General features: G+C 43.9%; 1 protein-coding gene across 1 annotated transcript; it reads left to right on the plus strand.

Moving 5' to 3' along the window:
* Nucleotides 1-1,362: 1,362 nt before the first annotated feature.
* Nucleotides 1,363-20,170, plus strand: gnptab (N-acetylglucosamine-1-phosphate transferase subunits alpha and beta). Its single transcript, XM_084573314.1, has 21 exons — nt 1,363-1,639; nt 2,177-2,262; nt 2,478-2,597; nt 3,009-3,059; nt 3,649-3,851; nt 5,713-5,777; nt 5,879-6,013; nt 11,684-11,845; nt 11,925-12,104; nt 12,221-12,391; nt 12,471-12,594; nt 12,683-12,895; nt 12,982-13,994; nt 14,378-14,577; nt 14,672-14,891; nt 14,990-15,103; nt 15,192-15,277; nt 15,371-15,469; nt 15,583-15,750; nt 16,547-16,637; nt 18,827-20,170. Exons 1-21 carry the CDS (start codon nt 1,475-1,477, stop codon nt 18,896-18,898), a joined length of 3,738 nt encoding a protein of 1,245 aa, XP_084429440.1. The 5' UTR covers nt 1,363-1,474; the 3' UTR covers nt 18,899-20,170.
* The last annotated feature ends 521 nt before the right edge of the window (nt 20,171-20,691 follow it).

Consider the following 20,691-nt stretch of genomic DNA (forward strand, 5'->3'; position numbering starts at 1 on the left):
TCTTCCATCTACCACCAATGTCTGGGACTCCAGCTCTGTCCCTACCACAGAGCCCTCCCTCTGTATCAGCTTGTCCAGCCGTGAGGTGTCCTTCTTCTTCTTAGTGCTGCCTCCCCAGCACACCACAACGTAGAAGAGGGCACTGGCAACGATAGTCTGGTAGAACATGTCCAGCAACTTCCGGTAGATATTAAACAACAGCCTACTGAGGAAATAGAGACGGCTCTTTTTTTGTATACTGAGTCAATGTTAGCCGACCAGTCCAGTTTGTGATCCAGCTGTAGACTCAGGTACTTATAGGTCTGAACCACCTCTACTCTACACCCTCCCCGTTGATGGTTACAGGCTGCGGTTGGGGCCTGGACCTCTGGAAATCTACCACCACCTCCTTGATTTTAGCTGCATTGATCTGAAGGTGGTTCGCTTCGCACCATGAGACACAGTTATTCACCAGCTTCTTGTACTCCTGCTCTGATACGCCACACAACTGCAGTGCTATCTGATCACTTCTGCATATGACTCCGTGTTGTACTTGAAGCCTGTTCAAAAGTGTTCTTTCGCAATTTGGGAATTTTAAGCAGCTGTTGTTAATTACGCAAGGATAGTCACACTATTCTTTCGAGATACAGAAAAATATAGGTTACGTTGCTCCATGGAATTCACCACTGAAAGATTTCTAACATGACAATTAATGTTTTATTATTGCATACTAAGGGCTCTAACCCCTTGACCTTCAAATGAATAATTTAAGTTCAGCCCTAGACAAGAGACAAGAGTTTAAAAGTTATTTTGCTTGTTTTAAACTAATCTGAGCTCACTTCCTGTTTCGGTCAGAAAGCTTTTATTTTGAAACGACCTTTTGGCAGATGTGTTCCGGTGTATACAACGGTAACTTGACACTGCAAAAAAAGAAAACGAAAGGGACAAGTTTCAAACGCTAAAAGCGACAAGTTTAATGTGTTTGCTACCCAAAATAGGCACAGGTTTAGTATATATTAATTCGTCTGTAAGACTTCATCTTCAACTTATTGTTTAATTGAGTTTAACATTGATTAAATGGGAGTGAGGTTTAAGTTACGGTAACGAGATGAAACTGTGTAAAAGTAGCAAACATATTGTATATTGTTGTTTGTAATGAGCTTTTAGATTTATTTTGGGGTTTGAATTAATTTAAAAACATCCATTTAAGTGTCAAACCATCTTTAGATATGCTTTTCCCCCCCAGAAACTGTGTGTTGTGCGAGGAGGCCCTGAACTCCTCATGACCGCTGCTCCCCACCACCAGGGGGCGACAGCGGACTTCGAGCCGAGGAAGCAGCGGGGCGGCAGCAGCGTCACGGCCGCCGAGGAAGCGTGACATGAACGGTCGTCATGTGTCAAGCGGAGTCGCTGGCGGTCAGCTGACAAATCCGGTTCGCTTGCTATGTTTACTTTCTTCGTTTGGTGCATATAACTGCTCGTTTCCTTTGAATGAATGCAGCGGTATGCGGCGTCGCCCCGGAGAACCATGGTAGTCGTCAACTCGGTGCTCAAGCTGTTGCAGAGGCAGACGTACACCTGTCTGTCCCACCGATACGGGCTCTACCTCTGCTTTGGGGGGATCGTCCTCATGATAGTTTCCGCCTTTCAGTTTGGAGAGGTGAGGTTGATCTGTCATCTTAACTCCCGACCTCTATTGACAGCTGTTTTGTTGTTAAATTAGCCAACAGCTGTTAATGTGGCTCCGGCTTTTGTAGGGAAAAATCGTGTCGCCAGACCCCATTAAAAAAATCGCCTATTTAAAGTAATCTTGTTTATCAATACGGACACATGGCTTGCAGCTCTTTAACTGCGAGGTCTCATTGATCTGTGTGGTGTTCATGCAAATTCTGCTTAATAGATCACGTTTAATTTAACTTAAAAAGTCTAATATGTGATCAATTGTCTGTTTCACTTCCTAATTTTGTTCTATCCACGTTGTAAATTTGACATTTTGTAGTAGTAGAGTTGTGAGTTAAGGTTTCGGGCATGTGTCAAATTGAATGGCATCAGGAAAATTGCATTCTGCATAGCGCGTGTGCAGACAGTGAGGAGGTAACGAAACTGCCAGGTTTTGGATGAGGCTTGCTTTGACTGTAGGTGATATTTGGGATGCAGAAATATGACACCTCCATGGCGTCTTCTTCCCTCCATGCAGGTGGTGGTGGAGTGGAGTCGTGACCAGTACCATGTGCTGTTTGACTCCTACAGAGACAACGTTGGCGGGAAGTCGTTTCAAAGCAGGTCAGTGTTTATGCTTCCGAAAAGAGGATTTAAGTATTGCCACTCCATTGTCTGGTTTTCGAGTAACAAGGGAAACTTCTTCCCAAATATTAAAAAAAAAAAAAAAAACTTTCCCCCAATGCCAGACAAGCGATCAACCTGAAAGATCTAGACAAGGTGTAGGCATGCATGAACAGGGCCACCGCTTAGAGTGATGCGAGTGCTTTTCTTCGCAGGCTCTGTCTGCCCATGCCTATTGATGTGGTGTACACGTGGGTGAACGGTACAGACGTAGCCCTGCTGAAGGAGCTGAAGACGGTGAAGGAGCAACTGGAGGAGGAACAAAAAGCTCTAAGGTACCTGTGTTAAGCTAACGCCGCAGTGGAGCTTCATTGTTCGCTGTTATTGATGCAGGAAAACACATGCTTACGATAAAATGCAAATTTAGAGTCATAGTGCAACTGTCAGTGTCATCAGCCAGAAGCCAAAACACTCTCATAAAGTTGTTCCATACACTACAAGAGTTGCTGGAGCTTTCATTTTCATATCTCCTCCATGAACACTGAAAGTAGGTGGCGTTGTTGCAGAAATCCCTCCTTATAGAGAGTAAACCCACCTGAATGCAGTCAGATACACATGAGAAAGTGGATGATTCTTGGATGAACATTTCTGACGATGCTCTTTATTTTGTCTGCCGGCTTCTGTGGGCCTTGCTGCTCTAAATATGTGATTAAAATTATATTAATTCACTGTTTCCTTGCACATAGGGAACGCCTGGGGAAGAACGCCAGCGAGACAACCGAAGTGCCAAAAGATAGGTGAGTGCATACATCACTGGGTCTAGTCTCAGACTGTGGTGAATGAGTAAACAGGAAGTTAGGGTGGGCTACATCATAATAACACATAGTTTAATGGTGAGAACTGATGGGATATCAGTTTAATAGGACAGTGGTAGTTGTCATGCAAATGGAGTGATAGGGTTTTTTAAATTTGATTGTTTAGGGTTTTGATAAATGCTTTCTAGTGTTGTGAAATACCAAACATTCATACATATTTATTTTTCAGATTTAAAAGCTGGTGAAGAGGTCATTTTATAATCTGTTTGAATAAATATGATTGAAATCGACCCTGAACCACACTGCAGATGTGACTCAAATTGTTTCCGTTTGTGTTCACCACTGAAGTGTTGATCGTCCGATAAACGGCGTCCTCCCTTTGTCTGCCGCCTCCTCTTTTCTGCCGAACTTTAACCACAGGTCGATGCTCAGCGAAAACATCTCCACCTCTGCTGCATGTGCGAACTAATATCAATATTTTTCACGTGTAAAACCACAGCACAAAGGAAGTGGTTTTATCTGTGTGAGTGGAGAGGTGAAGCATTATTTATTTTTATTTTTTTGTTTGCAGCGTTAAGCCTGAATGCCTGCTGTCCCACTGCATCATAGCGCCCATGCTGGCCCTGGACCCGGCGCTGCCAGCCAACGTCACGCTCAAAGAGCTGCCGTCGCTCTCGTCCTCGTTCTCCGCTGCCAAAGAGCTGCTGCTCGTGAACAAACCCTTCCACCCGCCCACCTCCGTCTCTGTGGTCGTCTTCCACTCGCAGGCTGACGGTAAACGCGTGCACACAGAAGCACCATTTTTGGCAGCAAAAGGGATTTGGCAGGAAGTGATGCCCCCCAAAGAGAGACAGAGAGAGAGAGAGAGAGAGAGAGGATAAAAACTGAACTCAGCAGCCATCAGTCAGCCATCACTGACATGTAAAGTGTTATTTACAATGCAAAAGGTGTTATTTTTAACCGTGCTTAATGAGTTTACCAGAAGCTGATGGTGGCAGTGGGCGGAGTCTGCCTTATATCCGTTTGTTAAATGAGTTTTGGAGATCTTATCGCCAAACCAAGCGCCTTGAGGCACGCATAATTAATTGTGCAGCATCAGTTGTTTTTGATAAAGTGATGGTTTGGTTTCTTTGAGGGGTGGCGTTGTACGAGTTAGCCGCACTCCTGCAGCAGACGGAGGTGGAGCACAGACACAGAGATGCCAGGAAAGCCAGGGGCGAAATGGATTATAGCCACTTTTAAAAAAAAAAAATAAAAAAATCTATATCAGTGTTTTCCTATATTTAGACTGTTATCTCGAGGTCACATGGAAGTTTCCCACGAGTAGCTGAAGCCGTCATATCGATTCTTATTCTCTCTTAGCATTAACCAGACTCCACTGACATAAAAACTCAGTTGTTACCTCGTGTGTTTCTGGTGTTTCTGAAGTGTTTGCAGTCTCGATTGATTTCCTTCCTCCGGTGTGTTAACGTGTTGCAAGAAGGTGTTAAAACGCAAAAGTCACAACCTCCTATTAAAGAAGCCGAACTATTCCTTTAATGTGACAGAACTGTTCGCAGGAACAACAGTTAATAGTTTATTTATAGTTCAATATTGTGGTTTATGTTCCGCCTAAATACATTTAACCAAGTGGTCTTTATGCGGCATTATCCTCCACATTGTTTCCTTCTTTTCTTTGGGGGCTTGTGGTGTAAGGGTTGGAGAATTGGAATCCCCATCTAGGTCCAAGATTTACATTTACATTATTATTTAGAGTTGCTATAAACACTCACGTTCTTTAAGTCGATTATCACATTTCTCTTAAGCTTTAAGCATTTTCTCCTAATGAAATACTTTAACATGGAATCTCTTAACAAACAAACCATTTTAACTTTCACCTAATGTTACTTATCATCACAAAAATTAAGATTTATTCGTTGCTGGTCTGTTCGTTACTATATTAATACTACTTTACTACGTTAATAAGCAAACAGCAGATGGTGTTCAGTTTTTCCGTTAATAGCTCGTGTTGATTTAATCGGAAATGCACCTTTTTTTTATTTGTCTGCAAACGGTTGCTACGTCTTGCTTAGACGTCGAGGGAAATTTACATTGTTTAGTTTTACAGGTGTATACGTGCAGAAAAAAAACAGAAGTGCTTACAGCTTCTAAATGCGCTGTAAAGTAGCGCTGGCATGCTGGTTATTGCACAGCGTTCATCACTGATTTGTTTGAACAGGGCGACTGTAAATCTGATGCTTTATTACGTTTGTTTGAATTTCCACGTCGATAACAGATAACTAGTGACGCTTTGAGCTTTAATGTGGATTTCAAATGGATATAAAACTGAAATGATATAAGGAATCGTGAGGAAAAACATGTCAGGACTGAAAGAAACAAAATACAGACATAAAAACGAAGCAATGAGAAATAAGAAACCGCTGTTAAATGGCATATGTAGGCAAAAAGGCGCATAAAGAGTAGAGTGCCCAATAAGTGATTACTTGTAGAGATATCAAAGTCACCAGTTCATGCTTCCACACTTAGATGTTGTAGTTGTGATCGTTATTGTGTCTTTCTTTTTATATATGGGTCAGAAATGTAAATATATCTGTACACCTGAGTCTAAATTCTGTCTATCCACTGCTCTTCCCAGCTGATAAAGCCTACACAGATGTGTCAAAAGAAGGGCAGAAATTCTCCGTGTCCAGATGTTACCTGGTGAGTCGTTCTCGGCATGCCCACCTCCTCCATTATCTCAGAATAAAGGCGATGATTAAATTGCCTAAATGATGTGCTGATTCAATCGTCCCTCCGTGCAGACGACAGATAAAGAGGCTCCGGGCCTGGTCCGCATGCAGTCTCTGGCCTATCTGAGCGGCTTCCCGGCTTCCTTCAAGGAGACGGAGCAGCTTCGGGTCAAACTGCCGTCCGTCATAACCGGCAAGATCAAACAGGTAAAACACACACTTTCTGGGTTAGACAGTTGATTTATTTTTTGGGACTTTTATGCCTTTATTTTGATAAAGTTGTAGAAAAAAAGCAGTATGTAATGATGTGAAGGGGATGCAGCAAAGGGTGCAGGCTGGAATCAAGCCTGTCCACCTTTACAGGATGTCCTGGTTGTAATATCCTCTCACTCACAAGTGCAATTGAAGAACAGTTTTTTTTATCCTTGCATTGATTCTCAGTTCTTTTTTTCTTTTGTATTAGATGCTGTTGACAATATTAATCATAGAAAGAAATACTCCAGATTCACAAGAAAACTGGCTGCCTGAAAAAAAACTAGATTTTTAATTAGGTTTTCGTAACAGCAGGTGGCAGAGTTGCACGCTTAATCAACTTACAACTGACAATTCTTTTTATTTCTTGAAGCACAATGTGCATTAGAATTTCTTGGAAATTAGAGCGACAACTTAAGAGGCAGCTTTTAAGTGACATTACTTATGCCACCCTGTGAAACTCCTTTTGTGTCACTGGCACAACGCAGAAAGACGTGTGAACATCCTTCTACTAAACTACCGCACAGTACACTTAAGATACTGTAAATCTCTTTTGTGCATCATAACATCACATCCCCTGAAACGTCTCAACCACCTTGAACAGGAGGCATTACCGTCCCGCTAAAAAAAAAACAACCTTTTTACTATTTTAAACCGTTATGTTGTGACTCGGATAAAGAGCCTCTGTTGAACTCGGCGGCTTGCATATCTTAACAATTTTCTCTCTAATCGGAGCGCCGCTTTATATTTTGAGAGGAAGGAATGCCGCTAACAAACGATCAAAGAAAACCAAACAGCCTGCACCCGACTGTAGGCAGGAGGACGGACACGTGTCACCTGTTTGTCCTGCCTCCTGGTAGTATACTCACGTGGCTGATGGGAATTAACGGGAGACGAATCAGGCAACGTGTATTGTAGCCGCCTCTGTGTATAATAGGAGCGATCCCATCCTTTAGATTAATTTGCGGTGCGTTCAAGTGCAATATTTTTGGTCATCTGGCCACGTGAGGGGACGTCACAGTCGGCCTTCGTTGCAGGACGTTCCTTGACGTCAGTTTGGTGTGTCTGTACCCTAGTAAGAGACTTAATGTAATGACTAATAATACAGAGGAAGTGCAGAGGAATCATTCACACGGTTATCTAACATCTTATCAAAGTTTTTGGGTTTTGATTTCACTTTCACATTGATGCAAAGGAAGAAGGCCTGATAATGATTTTAGAAACAGACTGAGGCCTTTGTTACGCAATATTTGGCATAAATAAAACACATATTATAATGTGTTTTGATTAGTTACGCAGCCAGAAAACATACCCTGTAAGCATGCTAGTATTTAGGATGCTTAAAAATATACACAATGAAATAAAATACACAGCTTTCTTCTGAATATTAGACTTTAATGCGATGATTTTTTCCTTATCTACGTGAATATATCCTATGAAATACAAGCAGTAATGTATGCACATATAATGCATGCAGTAATCTTACTTATAATAGCTGCAAATTGACCCTGTGAGCACAAATAGGTGGCGGGTCTGTGCAAAACCTCGGGGGAGACAACAGCACTTTGCATGTGATGATATGTAGGATAGCAGCATTTAACCTACATATCATGTTCAGACCCTGTCGTCCAGTCATCATGTGTCTCCGGATCGCTCGGCCGTGTGATAACAACCGGCGGTATTGTGGCTGTAACTTTATCCGGCGGCGCGGGGGTTAACGCTAGAGCAACTGTTTGGAGTGGCGTGGCGCCAGCGGAAAGGTCACCAGGATTTTACTGACCTTCTCTGCACCTCTACACTCACCCGGACTCATGGCTTTCATACCTGGCTCTACCTTTTTAGAGTCTGGGTTTGTGTTTTTATTAGTTGGGCGTGTGTGGGGGTGACGACGCCGGGTTATGGAAAGATGGAAAGCACGAGTGTGTGGCGTTTAGGACTTCTAGGTACACAAGCCCCCGCAGACAATGCACAGTTAGGATTTCAAGGTGTTTCCTGGTGTCGCTCGGCCGCTTCCGTGAAAGAGGGATGGTGTGCATAGTGTGGCGGGGAGAGGTTCAGCGGTGAGAAGAGGCCAGTATTTATAGCTGGTGTTAGACCGACTGATACGGCGATGAAAGCCGGACTGCAGCCCCGATCATCTGCCCGTGCTGTCGCCTGTCGAGCTCTGTGCCCCACCCATCCCAGCGTTTGTGTACAAGCCTGTTGATGTATTTGCATTAGAGTGTATTTTAATGTGTTACAGAAGCCGCATAGTGTCCCATCTGCACCACAAAGCACTGTTCAAAAGTTGGTTGGCATTTATTTTTAGCCACAGTGTCTAAAAATATTATCTAGATGCTGATTTTGTAAAACAAAATAACAGGAAATTATTATGTTACACAAGCTTGAATGCAAATATTAGAACATCAACTTGTTGTACCGGTCTCTGTTTAGATCAGTTAGAGAGTAAAATGAGCCGTGAAACTTATTTGCATTATGGTTTATGTTTAAAAAGGCCTAACACTTTTAGGATCAGCGCTGTCTGTTTAAGGTTTTCTCGATCAGTAGCGGATGGTTGGTATTAAATCTGAGATATACAGTGCCACTTTCTACATTCCTGCACAAAAACGGCTCGGTTAACATCAGCAGACGTTCCCACAAGAAAACCAACTGGAGCACTTCAGGTTTTTCTGTCTCTGACCAGCAGGTGATGCAGCTGCAGCAGCTCATATCAAGCTACACGCTACTGCAGCATCTCAATACATGTGCCTAAATAGATCACTCACCACTCGGCTAATGAGGTTACACCGCACTGTCGGCCCTGCTTCAGTTTCTAGTGATTGTGGTTCATATAATACACACAGGACACACTGTGGTCAGCTGTTATCTGAAAGATTTACAGATTTTTAGCATCTATTTTTCTTACTTTAATGCTGTTTTTATTAATCGGCAGGTTAGACATGAAAAATAGTGAATAGTCCTCTTTCAGGTCAAACTTCATTAGGCGTAGGAACATTGTATAGGCCATGAGCATTATAAAGCAGTCACTTTTCAGTTCGCTGACATTAGCCGGCCTCCTAAAAGTACTGAATTGAGAAATGATGCATGTCGTAGCTCGTGATTTTAAGAGGAAGGATCTGTTGTTCCTACTTTCAGAGGGCAAAGAGTCTCGTGAGTGTCAAGGAAATTGCATTCAAAGAAAATGAAACTGTAAAGACAAAAAAAAATCAGATTCAACAAATGAAACTGATCTTGACCCCGGGGTCGTACTTGAACAACGATGGTACAGATTATAAAAAGTGTAAAATGTCTCAAACTCGAGGGTGAAGATCCTCAAACTGCTGTTTTGTAAAAGCAAAGGTATTCAGATTTGTGGAAATCCTCACATTTGGGAAGGTTGTTGATAAATGACTGGAAGTATTAATTGCTTTAAATCATGCAACAGTGCAGAACGTTTGTCTCCCCCTTCTGGCAGGTAGAGGATAATGGGAGATGATTTGTGCAAAATGTATTTATTGTTTTTATCTTGGGCGTCAGAAACTTTACTTCGACACTTCCAAGGTTCTCCCTGATCACAGAGTGTGAATTCAGAGAACCCTGGTTACATTTGGTAACCTTGTGGTTTCTTTGGCGTTCTCCTAGTTGCTGTTGCCCACTACATATCCGTTGCTACAATTTTTCTTGGTTGACGTAAAACGTATTGCTACAAGTGTACCAGAGAAGAAATATCGTCACAAACAACAATTTTTGTGTTTATCTGCAACAAACCGTTTTAAATCTGAGATATACCTGCCACAGATTAGCTTAATCACCATTTGCGTACACTCGTTTAGCTTGAATGTAACACGTAAAAGTCCTATTATGTAGCTTTAAGTAAAAACCCCTTCAGTTGGATTTTTATTAATTATTTTTTTTTAATTTCTTGATTGTAATTAAATAAAATAAACAGGCTTATGTGCGTATTTGGGCCACCACCACCACACCACACCTCTGCGTTGTGTGCACGTGCTAGGGCATTATCAGGACTATAAAGAGGTCCGTAATAAAGATGGCAACGTGATCCGGGGCTCGCTGTCCCCCCGCTGGGTTTCTAAGTCCCAGCTAATCCTCCTCACCTAAAAACAGGAGCAGAGAAAAAGGAACAAGTCGAGGCAGAACAGTGGGGAGGGGCGAAGAAGTATTCAAGGCCTTTAAGTAAAAGTTATGAGCTGATTTCAAGTAGATGTTCTGCACTGAAAATGTTCCTTAAGCAAAATTAGTTCAACTTGAATAAACTTTTTAATCTACAGTAATTTACTTTACTGAAGGCATCAGGTAAATGTAGTAGAGTAGAAAGAAGTGAAGTACTGCTGTCCTTAAAAGCCCATAAAGTATAACCACTGCTCATATGAGATGTTTGTTTTTGTTGGTGGGTGACAGAAGGAGTCTTTAGAGTTTGAGAGAGCAGCCGGGAGCTTTGTCGTGGCCAAGGCCAGGGGATATCTCTCTCGCACACAAATCGTAAACACACACCGAGTCCTCCGATGCCTCGCATAGCTCCCCTGAGATCGGACGGAGAGCCACCTCCAATGTGACCCCCGGTGGAGGAGATGAGATCACAGAATTTTCTGACCTCTCCCCTCCAGCGAACAAATGAGCTACAACATTAACATGTCTCCACACATTTACCTGCTTTTGTTTGCTATCGCTTTTCATTCCCACTTGTCTGTCATGAGTCCTCTATTGTCTGTCACAAGCCCAACACGGTGCCTAAACTGCACGTCTGATCACATGCCTCAAACTCTGGGAAACTCCTTTTAAGGATTTCCCTCAGTGCATACGAGGATTTCTGCTTTTTTGACTTAAAGAGAGACTCTTTCATTAAAGGGGCATTTTTTCGACCGATGCAGACTAAGAATACTTCTGCTTGCAATTTAGGATAGTCCTGCAATAAATCAGAGCTGTTTTATTGCAAACAAATGCAATTCCACGCCGCATAAGCTATTCCCAACGGAGCAACGCAGACCAAGTTTGGGCTGGCTTCCAGTGTAGTTCTTTGGAGTTCTCAGGAGGAGAAAAGCCTCTAGCCGAAAGATTTTTAATTCTGCATTATAAAATAAAAAAGCCTGGGAGTCCATAGCCATGCTAGCAGTTTATTAGCCTACTAGCACAAAGGAATTACTTTGATTTGGCAGGAATTTTCTGCGTAAACAAAATTTTCTGCGTGGATCGAATGGACTTAAAGATGGTGACGTTTGCCGTTTGAAAAGTCAAGTCATTGTGTATTTACATCGCTAAAAAGCTAGAGGCTAGTCAGCTGTGTTGAGCCTCGAGGGACATTGATTATCTGTGCCAAATTAAACTGCAATACTTACAACACATGTGAGGATATCTTGACCTGAATCACAAGGGTAGACCTCATGGTGGTGCTAGCTGACAAGTCAGGGAATCATGCAGGAGGTACAGAACTTCATGACAATCCAATAAATTGTTGTTGATCAATTTGTCAGATGGAATCCAACAAAATAAAGGTATTGAACTGCATTGTGGGAGTTGTAGGAGGTGGTATATTTAGAGTTTGGTCCACACTAGGGCGTAGAAGTCTGTTTCTGCTTTACTTGTCCACAAAATGCCAACAATCTATCTGTGTGTTTATTTGTCCCTCAGTTTGAGCTGTACTCAGAGGCCAGCATCGCCCTGCTCCACCTGAACACCCCGCAGGATTTCACCGATCTGACCCAGCAGGCGAAGAAGAACCTGACGCTGGACGGGAAAGAGTTAACCATCAGCCCTGGCTACTTGTTTTGGGACCTTACGGCCATCTCACAGGTACACTCCTCTCCTCGTATCCCTTCAAATATGATTTTGGTTCATTTTAGATCAAGATGTTTTATGTTTTGGCTTCCAGTCTAAACAGGATGAAGACGTATCAGCCAGTCGGTTCGAGGACAACGAGGAGCTCCGGTATTCGCTGCGCTCCGTGGAGAGACACGCCCCGTGGGTGCGCCACATCTTCATCGTCACTAACGGTCAGATTCCCTCCTGGCTCAACCTGGATAACCCCAGAGTTTCAGTCATCACACATCAGGTAAAATTTAAGCCTCGACTCTTTTTGCCGTAACCTGATTGCCAATGTTTTTGTTTTTACGCGTAACAGGTTAAATGGTTAATATTATATGTGTGTATTTCTTACTTCGCTTCCAGGATATCTTCTTGAACAGCAGCCACCTCCCCACGTTCAGCTCTCCTGCTATAGAGACCCACATCCATCGAATCCCAGGGCTCTCCCAGAAGTTCATTTACCTCAACGACGACGTGATGTTCGGCAAAGACGTGTGGCCAGACGACTTCTACAGCCACTCGAAAGGACAGAAGGTGAGAACGTGACATGAAAAGGGCTATTGTTTCAAATCTGCTCCACTGTTTGACCCAATGTTTTCTCACTTTCCTGCAGGTGTATCTCACCTGGCCTGTTCCAAACTGTGCAGAGGGCTGCCCAGGATCCTGGATTAAAGATGGATACTGTGACAAGGCTTGCAACAACTCTGCTTGTGATTGGGATGGAGGAGACTGTCTGGGTAAAGATATACGCACTGTTATCTCTCCTGTTTAAATCTGCTTGTTTGGCCTCTGTACACATTGTCTGACATACTTTTCTGCGTCCAGGTGCAGCAGGGAACGGCCGGTTCGCTGCTGGGGTCGGTGGTGGTGGACCCAATGGACCTGGTGGACAGGTGTGGCAATTTGGTGGTATAGGAGGTCTTGGAGGAATGTCCTACTGCAATCAAGGCTGCGCCAACTCCTGGCTGGCAGACAAGTTCTGTGACCAGGCCTGCAATGTACTTTCCTGTGGCTTCGATGTTGGCGACTGTGGCCAAGGTGAGTTAAGTTAACCTTCCATCAGGGACATGTCAGATCGTGGCACCGATCTGGTGATATATTTTGAGCTATCATCTCTGTTGCAGAACACTTTGGCGAGCTGTACCGTGTGAACCTTCTCAGGGACCAGAGCCTCTACACCCTCCCTGTGGGTGAGATCAGGCCGTATTTCAGCTTCGAAGGGCTGGCTCGCAGAGTCTCTGAGGCCCACGTCAGCGACAACCCGGTGGTTCGCCACACCTCCGTCGCCAACAAGTGGAAGACCATTCACCTGCTGCTCCACCCCGGCCAGAACGCCACCCAGCTCCACTACAACGTCACTTTCCAGGGAGAAGATGACACAGAGTTCATGATGAGCTTCAGCGTAGCTGTCGACACTCGTGAGCTTCCTCAGACGAATGCTTCCCAGACGGCGAGCAAAGACGCAGTGAAAGAGCCTCAGATGACCCCGACCCCTGAGCCAGTATTCCCTTTCTCAGATGTTCCTGAGGACAAACGAGGGCCCAAGATCCAGACAAGGCAGTCTAATGTTCCTGAGGTCATCATACAGGTTCCTTCGTTAAATGTGTCGCTTTTACCAGAAGTTGTACGCAGTGAGCTCCAAAAGCTCGAGGAAAAGCTTCTGATCGGTGACATTACCGTGAAGGGTTATAACCTCACAAAGGCTGAATTCCTAAAACCTTACAAGGAACTGGCTGAGAAGCAGCAGGTCGTCGATGTACAGGCAGGAAATGATGCTCGCTTGAAAGACACAGAGGGAAAGGAGGTGGAAGAAAAACCACCCATGAAAGAAGGAGCTGGAGATGTCATCGCGAAAAATCCAAACCCAAAAGAAGACGTATCAAAGAAAGGCAAGAAACCTGGGACTCGTCTCATCCCTGTCCACCTTGATGACAAAAAGAAAGTAACTCACGAACCATATCCTCCTATTGTGAGGCCCATGACTTCAAAGCTTCTGAGCAGCATTTCCCACAAGAAAGAGAGTCGTGGTGAGCCAGACAACGCTCCTCCAGTGGGGAGGAGGCTCCAACACTTCACCTCCTCAGATCGAGGCTTCCTGCCGTGGGAGAGGAGGAAATATTTCCAAGCCTTGCTTGACGTAAGTTGACCCTAGAACTTTCTTTTACCTCTAGTCAAGCATTTAGTTTATTTCTTTTCTCTTTTCTGTGTGTAGTTTGCATGTTCTCCCTGTGTCTGCGTGGGTTCTCTCCAGGTACTCCAGCTTCCTCCCACCATCCAAAGACATGCTTGTTAGGTTCATTGGTGATTCTAAATTGGCCGTAGGTGGGCATGTGAGTGTGAATGGTTGTCTGTCTCTCTGTGTTAGCCCTGCGATGGACTGGCGACTTGTCCAGGGTTTATCCCGCCTCTCGCCCGATGACAGCTGGGATAGGCTCCGGTCCCCCCGTGACACTTCACAGGACAAGCGGTTGCAGAAGATGAATGAATGAATGATTCATTTTCTATGTGTTGACTCCACAGGAAGAGGAGCGTCTTCAGAGGGAGCTGTCCTACAAGACCGATGGCGCTGCCACAGGGCGGAAGCTGCAAGACACGTTTGCTGACTCGCTGCGCTACGTCAACAAGCTGCTCAACAGCCAGTTTGGCTTCACATCCCGCAAAGTCCCCGCGCACATGCCTCACATGATTGACCGTCTCATCATGCAGGAGCTGCAGGACATGTAGGAGACACTGTGTGATGTGTTTGTGTAGATGATTTTGTATTTATTTTTAAAGACGCAAACGTTTTAAACTGCTCTGCGTTCTCGTCTTCAGATTCCCAGAAGAGTTCGACAAAACTTCCTGCCACCGTGTTCGTCACTCTGAGGACATGCAGTTTGCCTTTTCATATTTTTACTTCCTGATGAGCGCACAGCAGCAACTCAACGTCTCAGAGGTGTTCGACGAGATCGACACCGACCAGTCGGGCGTTCTGTCCGATCGGGAGATTCGAACTCTGGCCACCAGGATCCACGAGTTACCCTTGAGCCTCCAGGTCAGTCCTTGCTCTGATGTATCCTTCTGAAAGAAAGACTGTGGTTAATAACTGTGGTTTTGAAGTATGTTTGCTTTTATTGTCTGTGGCATTTCTAGGACCTGACAGGTCTGGAGCAGATGTTGATAAACTGCTCTAAGACTCTCCCGACTAACCTGACCCAGCTCCACCTAGTGAACCCCACTCAGGAAGCTTACTACGACCCCAGCATGGTGAGCTGTGCTTTAAATAAAAGGCTTGGATATTATTAATTTAAGGTGAATTTTGTTTGTGAGATTCTTTTTTTTTTAAAATCCACAGCCTCCTGTCACAAAAGGCCTCATCCTCCACTGTAAGCCTATCACAGAGCGAATTCAAAAAGCTTTCAAAGACCAGAATAAATACAAGTGAGATCCCAAATTCTAATTTATTTACCAGTTTCTTATTTACATATACGTTCGGTCGTCATTGCTAAGCTAATATCGCTTTTTGTTGGACAGGTTTGAGATCATGGGGGAGGACGAGATAGCCTTCAAGATGGTGCGGACCAACGTGTCCCATGTGGTCGGCCAGTTGGATGACATTAGGAAGAATCCCAGGTGAGGAGAAGTTGATGTAGCCATACAGATTGACACCTTTCTATCATTTCCGTTTAACGTGGTGCTGCGAAAGTTTTTTTTATCTGTACTTACGTCTTTACTTTCACCAACAGGAAGTTCATCTGTCTCAATGACAACATCGACCACAGCCACAAGGACGCCGCCACAGTGAAAGCCGTGCTGAGAGATTTCTACGAGTCCATGTTTCCGCTGCCGTCCCAGTTCGAACTGCCCAGAGAGTACCGCAACAGGTTCCTGCACATGGATGAGCTCCAGGAATGGTAACGTGCTTACTTGATTATCTGGTGTCCAGAAATTACGAAGAACCTCCGTCACAATTTCCTAAAGGTCAGAGGACATCTTTATTTGTCCGGGCAACAAACAAAAATCCGAACAGGTTACGTTTAGAGTGATGTAAATCTGATAAAAGTTGTAAATAATCATATTAGGAGAACTGACTGAAGCCTTTAATGGTTGCATAGCAAACATTAAGCACTGTATGAATCCATACCTGAACATGTGCCAGTAATTCATCAAGCATTTTTTTGTTTTCCCTCTCCAGTCAGACTAAGTTAAGGATTTATGTCTGTCGCCACATGGGACTGAGTGTTGCCAAGTTTGAGATGCGGGAAGCCCTAGAGATACTTGGAGGGTTTGTGTCAGGGTCCCTGCTCCTGTATTCAGGGGGGCTTTGATGGGCGAATTCCACTCCCTGCATGGAGACTTTGAAGTTAGACCATTAGGCCACTTAAGATCAGACACTAGCTGTAAGATACTTTCAAGATCACAACACAGCTGACCACCGGCTCTTGTTTTGTTAGTTATGTCACCTTGTCACCCTGTCTGTGAAGGTCATGGTATATCCAAAAAGAGTTAAAAAAGGCAACTGGACTTGTAGAGGTTTTGAGAAGACGTTTCACCGCTCATCCAAGTAGCTTCTTCAGTAGCTTCTTCCTTAGAACTTGTCACCCTGTTGACCCGACGCCCTCCACACACTTCCCTCTTGTTACATCACACATCTGTCTTCCGCTGAGATGTTACATGACTTCGGACTAACTGAAACGTGTTGTTTCTCAGGCGGGTGTACCGGGACAAGCTGAAGTTCTGGACCCACTGTGTCCTCGTGACGCTCGTCATTTTCACCATCCTGTCCTTCTTTGCAGAACAGGTCAGTTTCCATGATTCATACTTGAGCTATGATTCAGACCATGGCTGCAGAAATTCCGCTCGGAGGTGCGTCCGTCTCATGTGTCGAGTTAGTTGGGCCATTTGAGCCAGGACCTGACTTTAGAGAAATGATAGACTCCCCGCCAGTCATCCGTGCAAGGCGAGACTTGACTGTCTTTGTTGGCTTTGTCAAAGTCCTCCAGTCAAGTGCTGGATACGGATTAGAACAAATGCCAAGAGTTGTTTAAACAAATATTTGACATTGAACTGTTGTGAGACACTTCCCTAAATCCAAAGGTCTCCTGTTTCTCCTCAGCGAAGCAGAAGAAAGGTTAATAGTTGCAGTGACCTTTGGAGAATTTGACCCATAGCTGCCCGTGGGACCAGTTCTCCCAGTTTGGAATGTGCCAGTGTCTCTGCCACTTTACACAAACAGACTTTTGAAGTCTTTCTGGCAGTAGATGAGCCTGGCTATCCTACTGTGCAAGTTACTAAGATAAAGCGTAGATTGGAGAGATCAAATGTGTCCTCACTCGTCAGGCGGAGATGATTCTACCCCGCTGCTCCGTACCTAAGATTATCTTTGCTGTCTTGGGTTACCAACATCTGTGCCAAACTCTTGATCATTGAAAGAAACATTCAGACTAGTGTGTGGCCTAGAGTTACATGAGAACATTATAACACAAAGTGCCAAAAACTGCAGTTCATTGAATGGCTACTTGTGGCTGGCTCTAAAAGCAAGGCAATGCCCGTAGACATCAGTGTTAAAATGCCCAACTTTCGGTCTCTGTTGCTATTTTACCCATTCATGACAACTGTACAGAAGTAAACTCACCCATTTATAGCACATCAAAGCTTAAAGGGGAACTACTGTGTTTTACAACCTGGACCTTAAAATCCGATCGTTTACTCACCTATATAACTTTGGTGTCATTTGGTGTCGTTCGGAAGATATTAACATCCGCATATATATATAGTGGGAGTGAATGGGGCACCGAAACGCAGCCTCTAAATAACGCATTATCTGCCGCGAAACTCGTTCATTTCACCAATATTTTGTTATGATACACTAGTGCTATTCCCCGTTGAGTCTGGAGTTACCTGTTATCTATTTGCGGACGTGCAGCGGTTTGTTGTTCTTTGACCAGCTGTTCCTCTCTCTGCCTCCGCATCCTCCTTTCAACAAGCTCCTCATCCGTGTACTCTGGCTCAAAACGGTAAGGTCGTCCATCATAAACAAAGTCGTTGTCCACAACCTCAGAATTGGAAAAATATTCAGCCATGTTGCAAAAAACTAGCAGTAGCAAATTACAGGTAAATAAGCCGACTGGCGCTCAGAGATGACATCATCCAGGTCAGAGGTTAGTAGGTCAATCTACAGACCCTGGATGATGATAACAGGTATCTCCGGACTCAACGGGGAATAGCACTAGCATATCATAACAAACTATTGGTGAAATGAACGAGTTTCGTGGCAGATAATGCGTTATTTAGAGGCTGCGTTTCGGTGCCCCATTCACTCCCACTATATGGATATACGCGGATGTAAATATCAGACAAACGACAACAAATAACACCAAAGTTACACAAGTGAGTAAACAATCGGATTTTATGCCAGAAATAAGGTCCAGGTTGTAAAAAACAGTAGTTCCCCTTTAAAGTATAGTCACTATTTGGTCTAGTCACTGACGGTTTGTCCGTGATTATACACAGCAAGAGAACATTGATATCCTTATATGCATCTGTAACTGTTTAATAAAAAGCTGTAACAGTTAGCTTAGCATAAAGACAAGAAAACAAGGAGAAACAGTAATGCATTATCGGGAATGTGTACTTTTCTAGCCGCCAGGCAAACCAGCTGACTCCAAGTTAACCACGGTGGTGTAGTGGTGTCTCAGCAGGTGGATATACTGGTTTTGTATTCATGTGAGCTGTGGTGGTTATGGAACAAAAGAAGGGATTATCCTTAAAGCTTAAGTTTTACCAGAAAACCAGATATTGCCATGGGTGGTGCTGGCTTAAAGGCTAAAGTCTCTCTGTGAGGCGTAACAGCATAGATCTCATGCCTAACTGCCACCTTTCTCTGTAAGTGCAGCACAGATACATGTATAAACCACATATCAGTGTAAACGATAAATATAAAATGTGCCATCTAATATTAATTTCATTCTCTTTCCTCTCTTCCTGCAGCTCATTCTGCTAAAGCGGAAGCTGTTCCCCAGACGAAGGCTGAACAGGGACAACAACTCAGAGCGGGTCTGAATTAAGGAAGACGTCCCTCTCTTCTCCTTTCTAATCGTCAGCCTCCACCCCTCCTGTCCAGCGGGGACAGATCAGATCAGAGGACTGTGTGGAAGCAGGAATGCGAAATCCTCGGTGCGGCATCGAGCACGGGTGGAGGAGAGGCTCGTGTCAGATGGCGACGAAACATTTTTACGCGGATGATGGATGGGGCTGGCCGTCAAAGGGAAATAGCAGCCAGATTAAAGAAGCCCGTAAGCCTTCCTTTCCTCCACTGGAGGCATCCGAGACTTTTTATACAACACAAACGTAACACTCCGTCCAAACTCTCCCACTTTTCTCTCCATGTGCTATTAAAGTGAGAAACACTTGACAGCAGCAGATCACGAATCGTGTGCACGTTTTACCACGGATAATTAGTAAATCCATCACCTCACAATGACCTTCACCTTCCCATTTCCTGGTGTTATCATCTTAAAATGTTAGTATTTGTTGCTTTTCTCTTTCTGGTTTGTTGTATTTCTTTGGGATTGAAAGATGTTTGCTGCTGGGAAACTGTGACAGGCATTCATTATCGATGAAACAATTAATTAACAGATACAGTTATTACTTCTAGCTCCGGTTGGGTTTTTTTTTTTTTAATGGTTAACGCTTCAGAAAAAAAGAAAATCCAGTGTAAAAGAATCAATTTAAGTGTTTGTCTTTCGCCTTTAAAAACTTGAAGTGCCTTCGTTGTTCATTCCTGCTCGTTTGAACATACCTGTTTTTTTTGTTTTTTAAATTGCCGGCCACGTCACGCTCTAATCCAGTGGTTTGCGACGAGGACGAATGGGTGACGGGACAATATGATAATCATTCTTACCGTGGTACAAATTGATCGTTGGAGCTACTTGTGATGCTACAGCTTTCACAGCCGCCCGTATGTGTGTCCCCGTGGGACTCGTCAGGCTCGCTGCTGTCTGAAATTCAGACCTCCTCAGCATGTTCAGTAACTTATTCTGATTGTATTATTGTGACAGTGGACCCAGTGACTTACGCATTCGAATGCCAAAATGTAAAAATGCTCGTCATCTGTTCAAGAAATCTCCTCTGAATGTCAGTTTTACTACTTTCTTTATTATGACAACGAACAAAAAAAAAAAATGGAAATGAGTATTAGAAGCTGTCTGCATTTTGCTGCTGAGCTCTGAGTCATATGATGTATGATGGGGTGGGTGGCGAGACAAACGTGTTCGTTAATGGGATTGCCTTGGATTGCGTCAGTTTCAGTGGTTCCTGGCTGAAATAAATGTGATTCATTTCAGTCATCTTGGTTTTGTTTTCTCCTTACCACAGCTGCCTTACAACACCTTCCTCTACCCTCTTCTTCCACTCCCTCCATATTTCACAGCTAACATTTGCAGTTCCGATTTTCAGATTAAGGTTGTATGTAAAGACACATCCCTGTGAGGAAGAGAAACATGCTGACCCTTGATACAGACGTTTGTTCAGAGTCGAGCTGCAAATCTAAGCAAGATTTCTTTGGTTCTGCTTGCTAAAAATGAGAGTAAGCGGAGGAAATACAATACAATATGCTTCCTTGTAAATTTTAGAAGGCTAAACGTGCTCTCCAAAACAGCCCAGCTTTTCAAAGACTTGGAGGGAACTCAAAACCAGTTGTAAAGACAAAATAAACTCTAAAGAAACATACAGACTTGCTGTCTAGCATAGAGTTAAATAAAAACATCAAATGCCAAAACCCACAGTTCACTGAATGGCCTGCTCTAAAAGCGAGTCAATGCCCGTTGACCTCAGTGTTAAAATACCCAACCTTC

This window comes from Chelon labrosus, assembly GCF_963514085.1.
Source record: "Chelon labrosus genome assembly, chromosome: 23".
Taxonomy (NCBI): domain Eukaryota; kingdom Metazoa; phylum Chordata; class Actinopteri; order Mugiliformes; family Mugilidae; genus Chelon; species Chelon labrosus.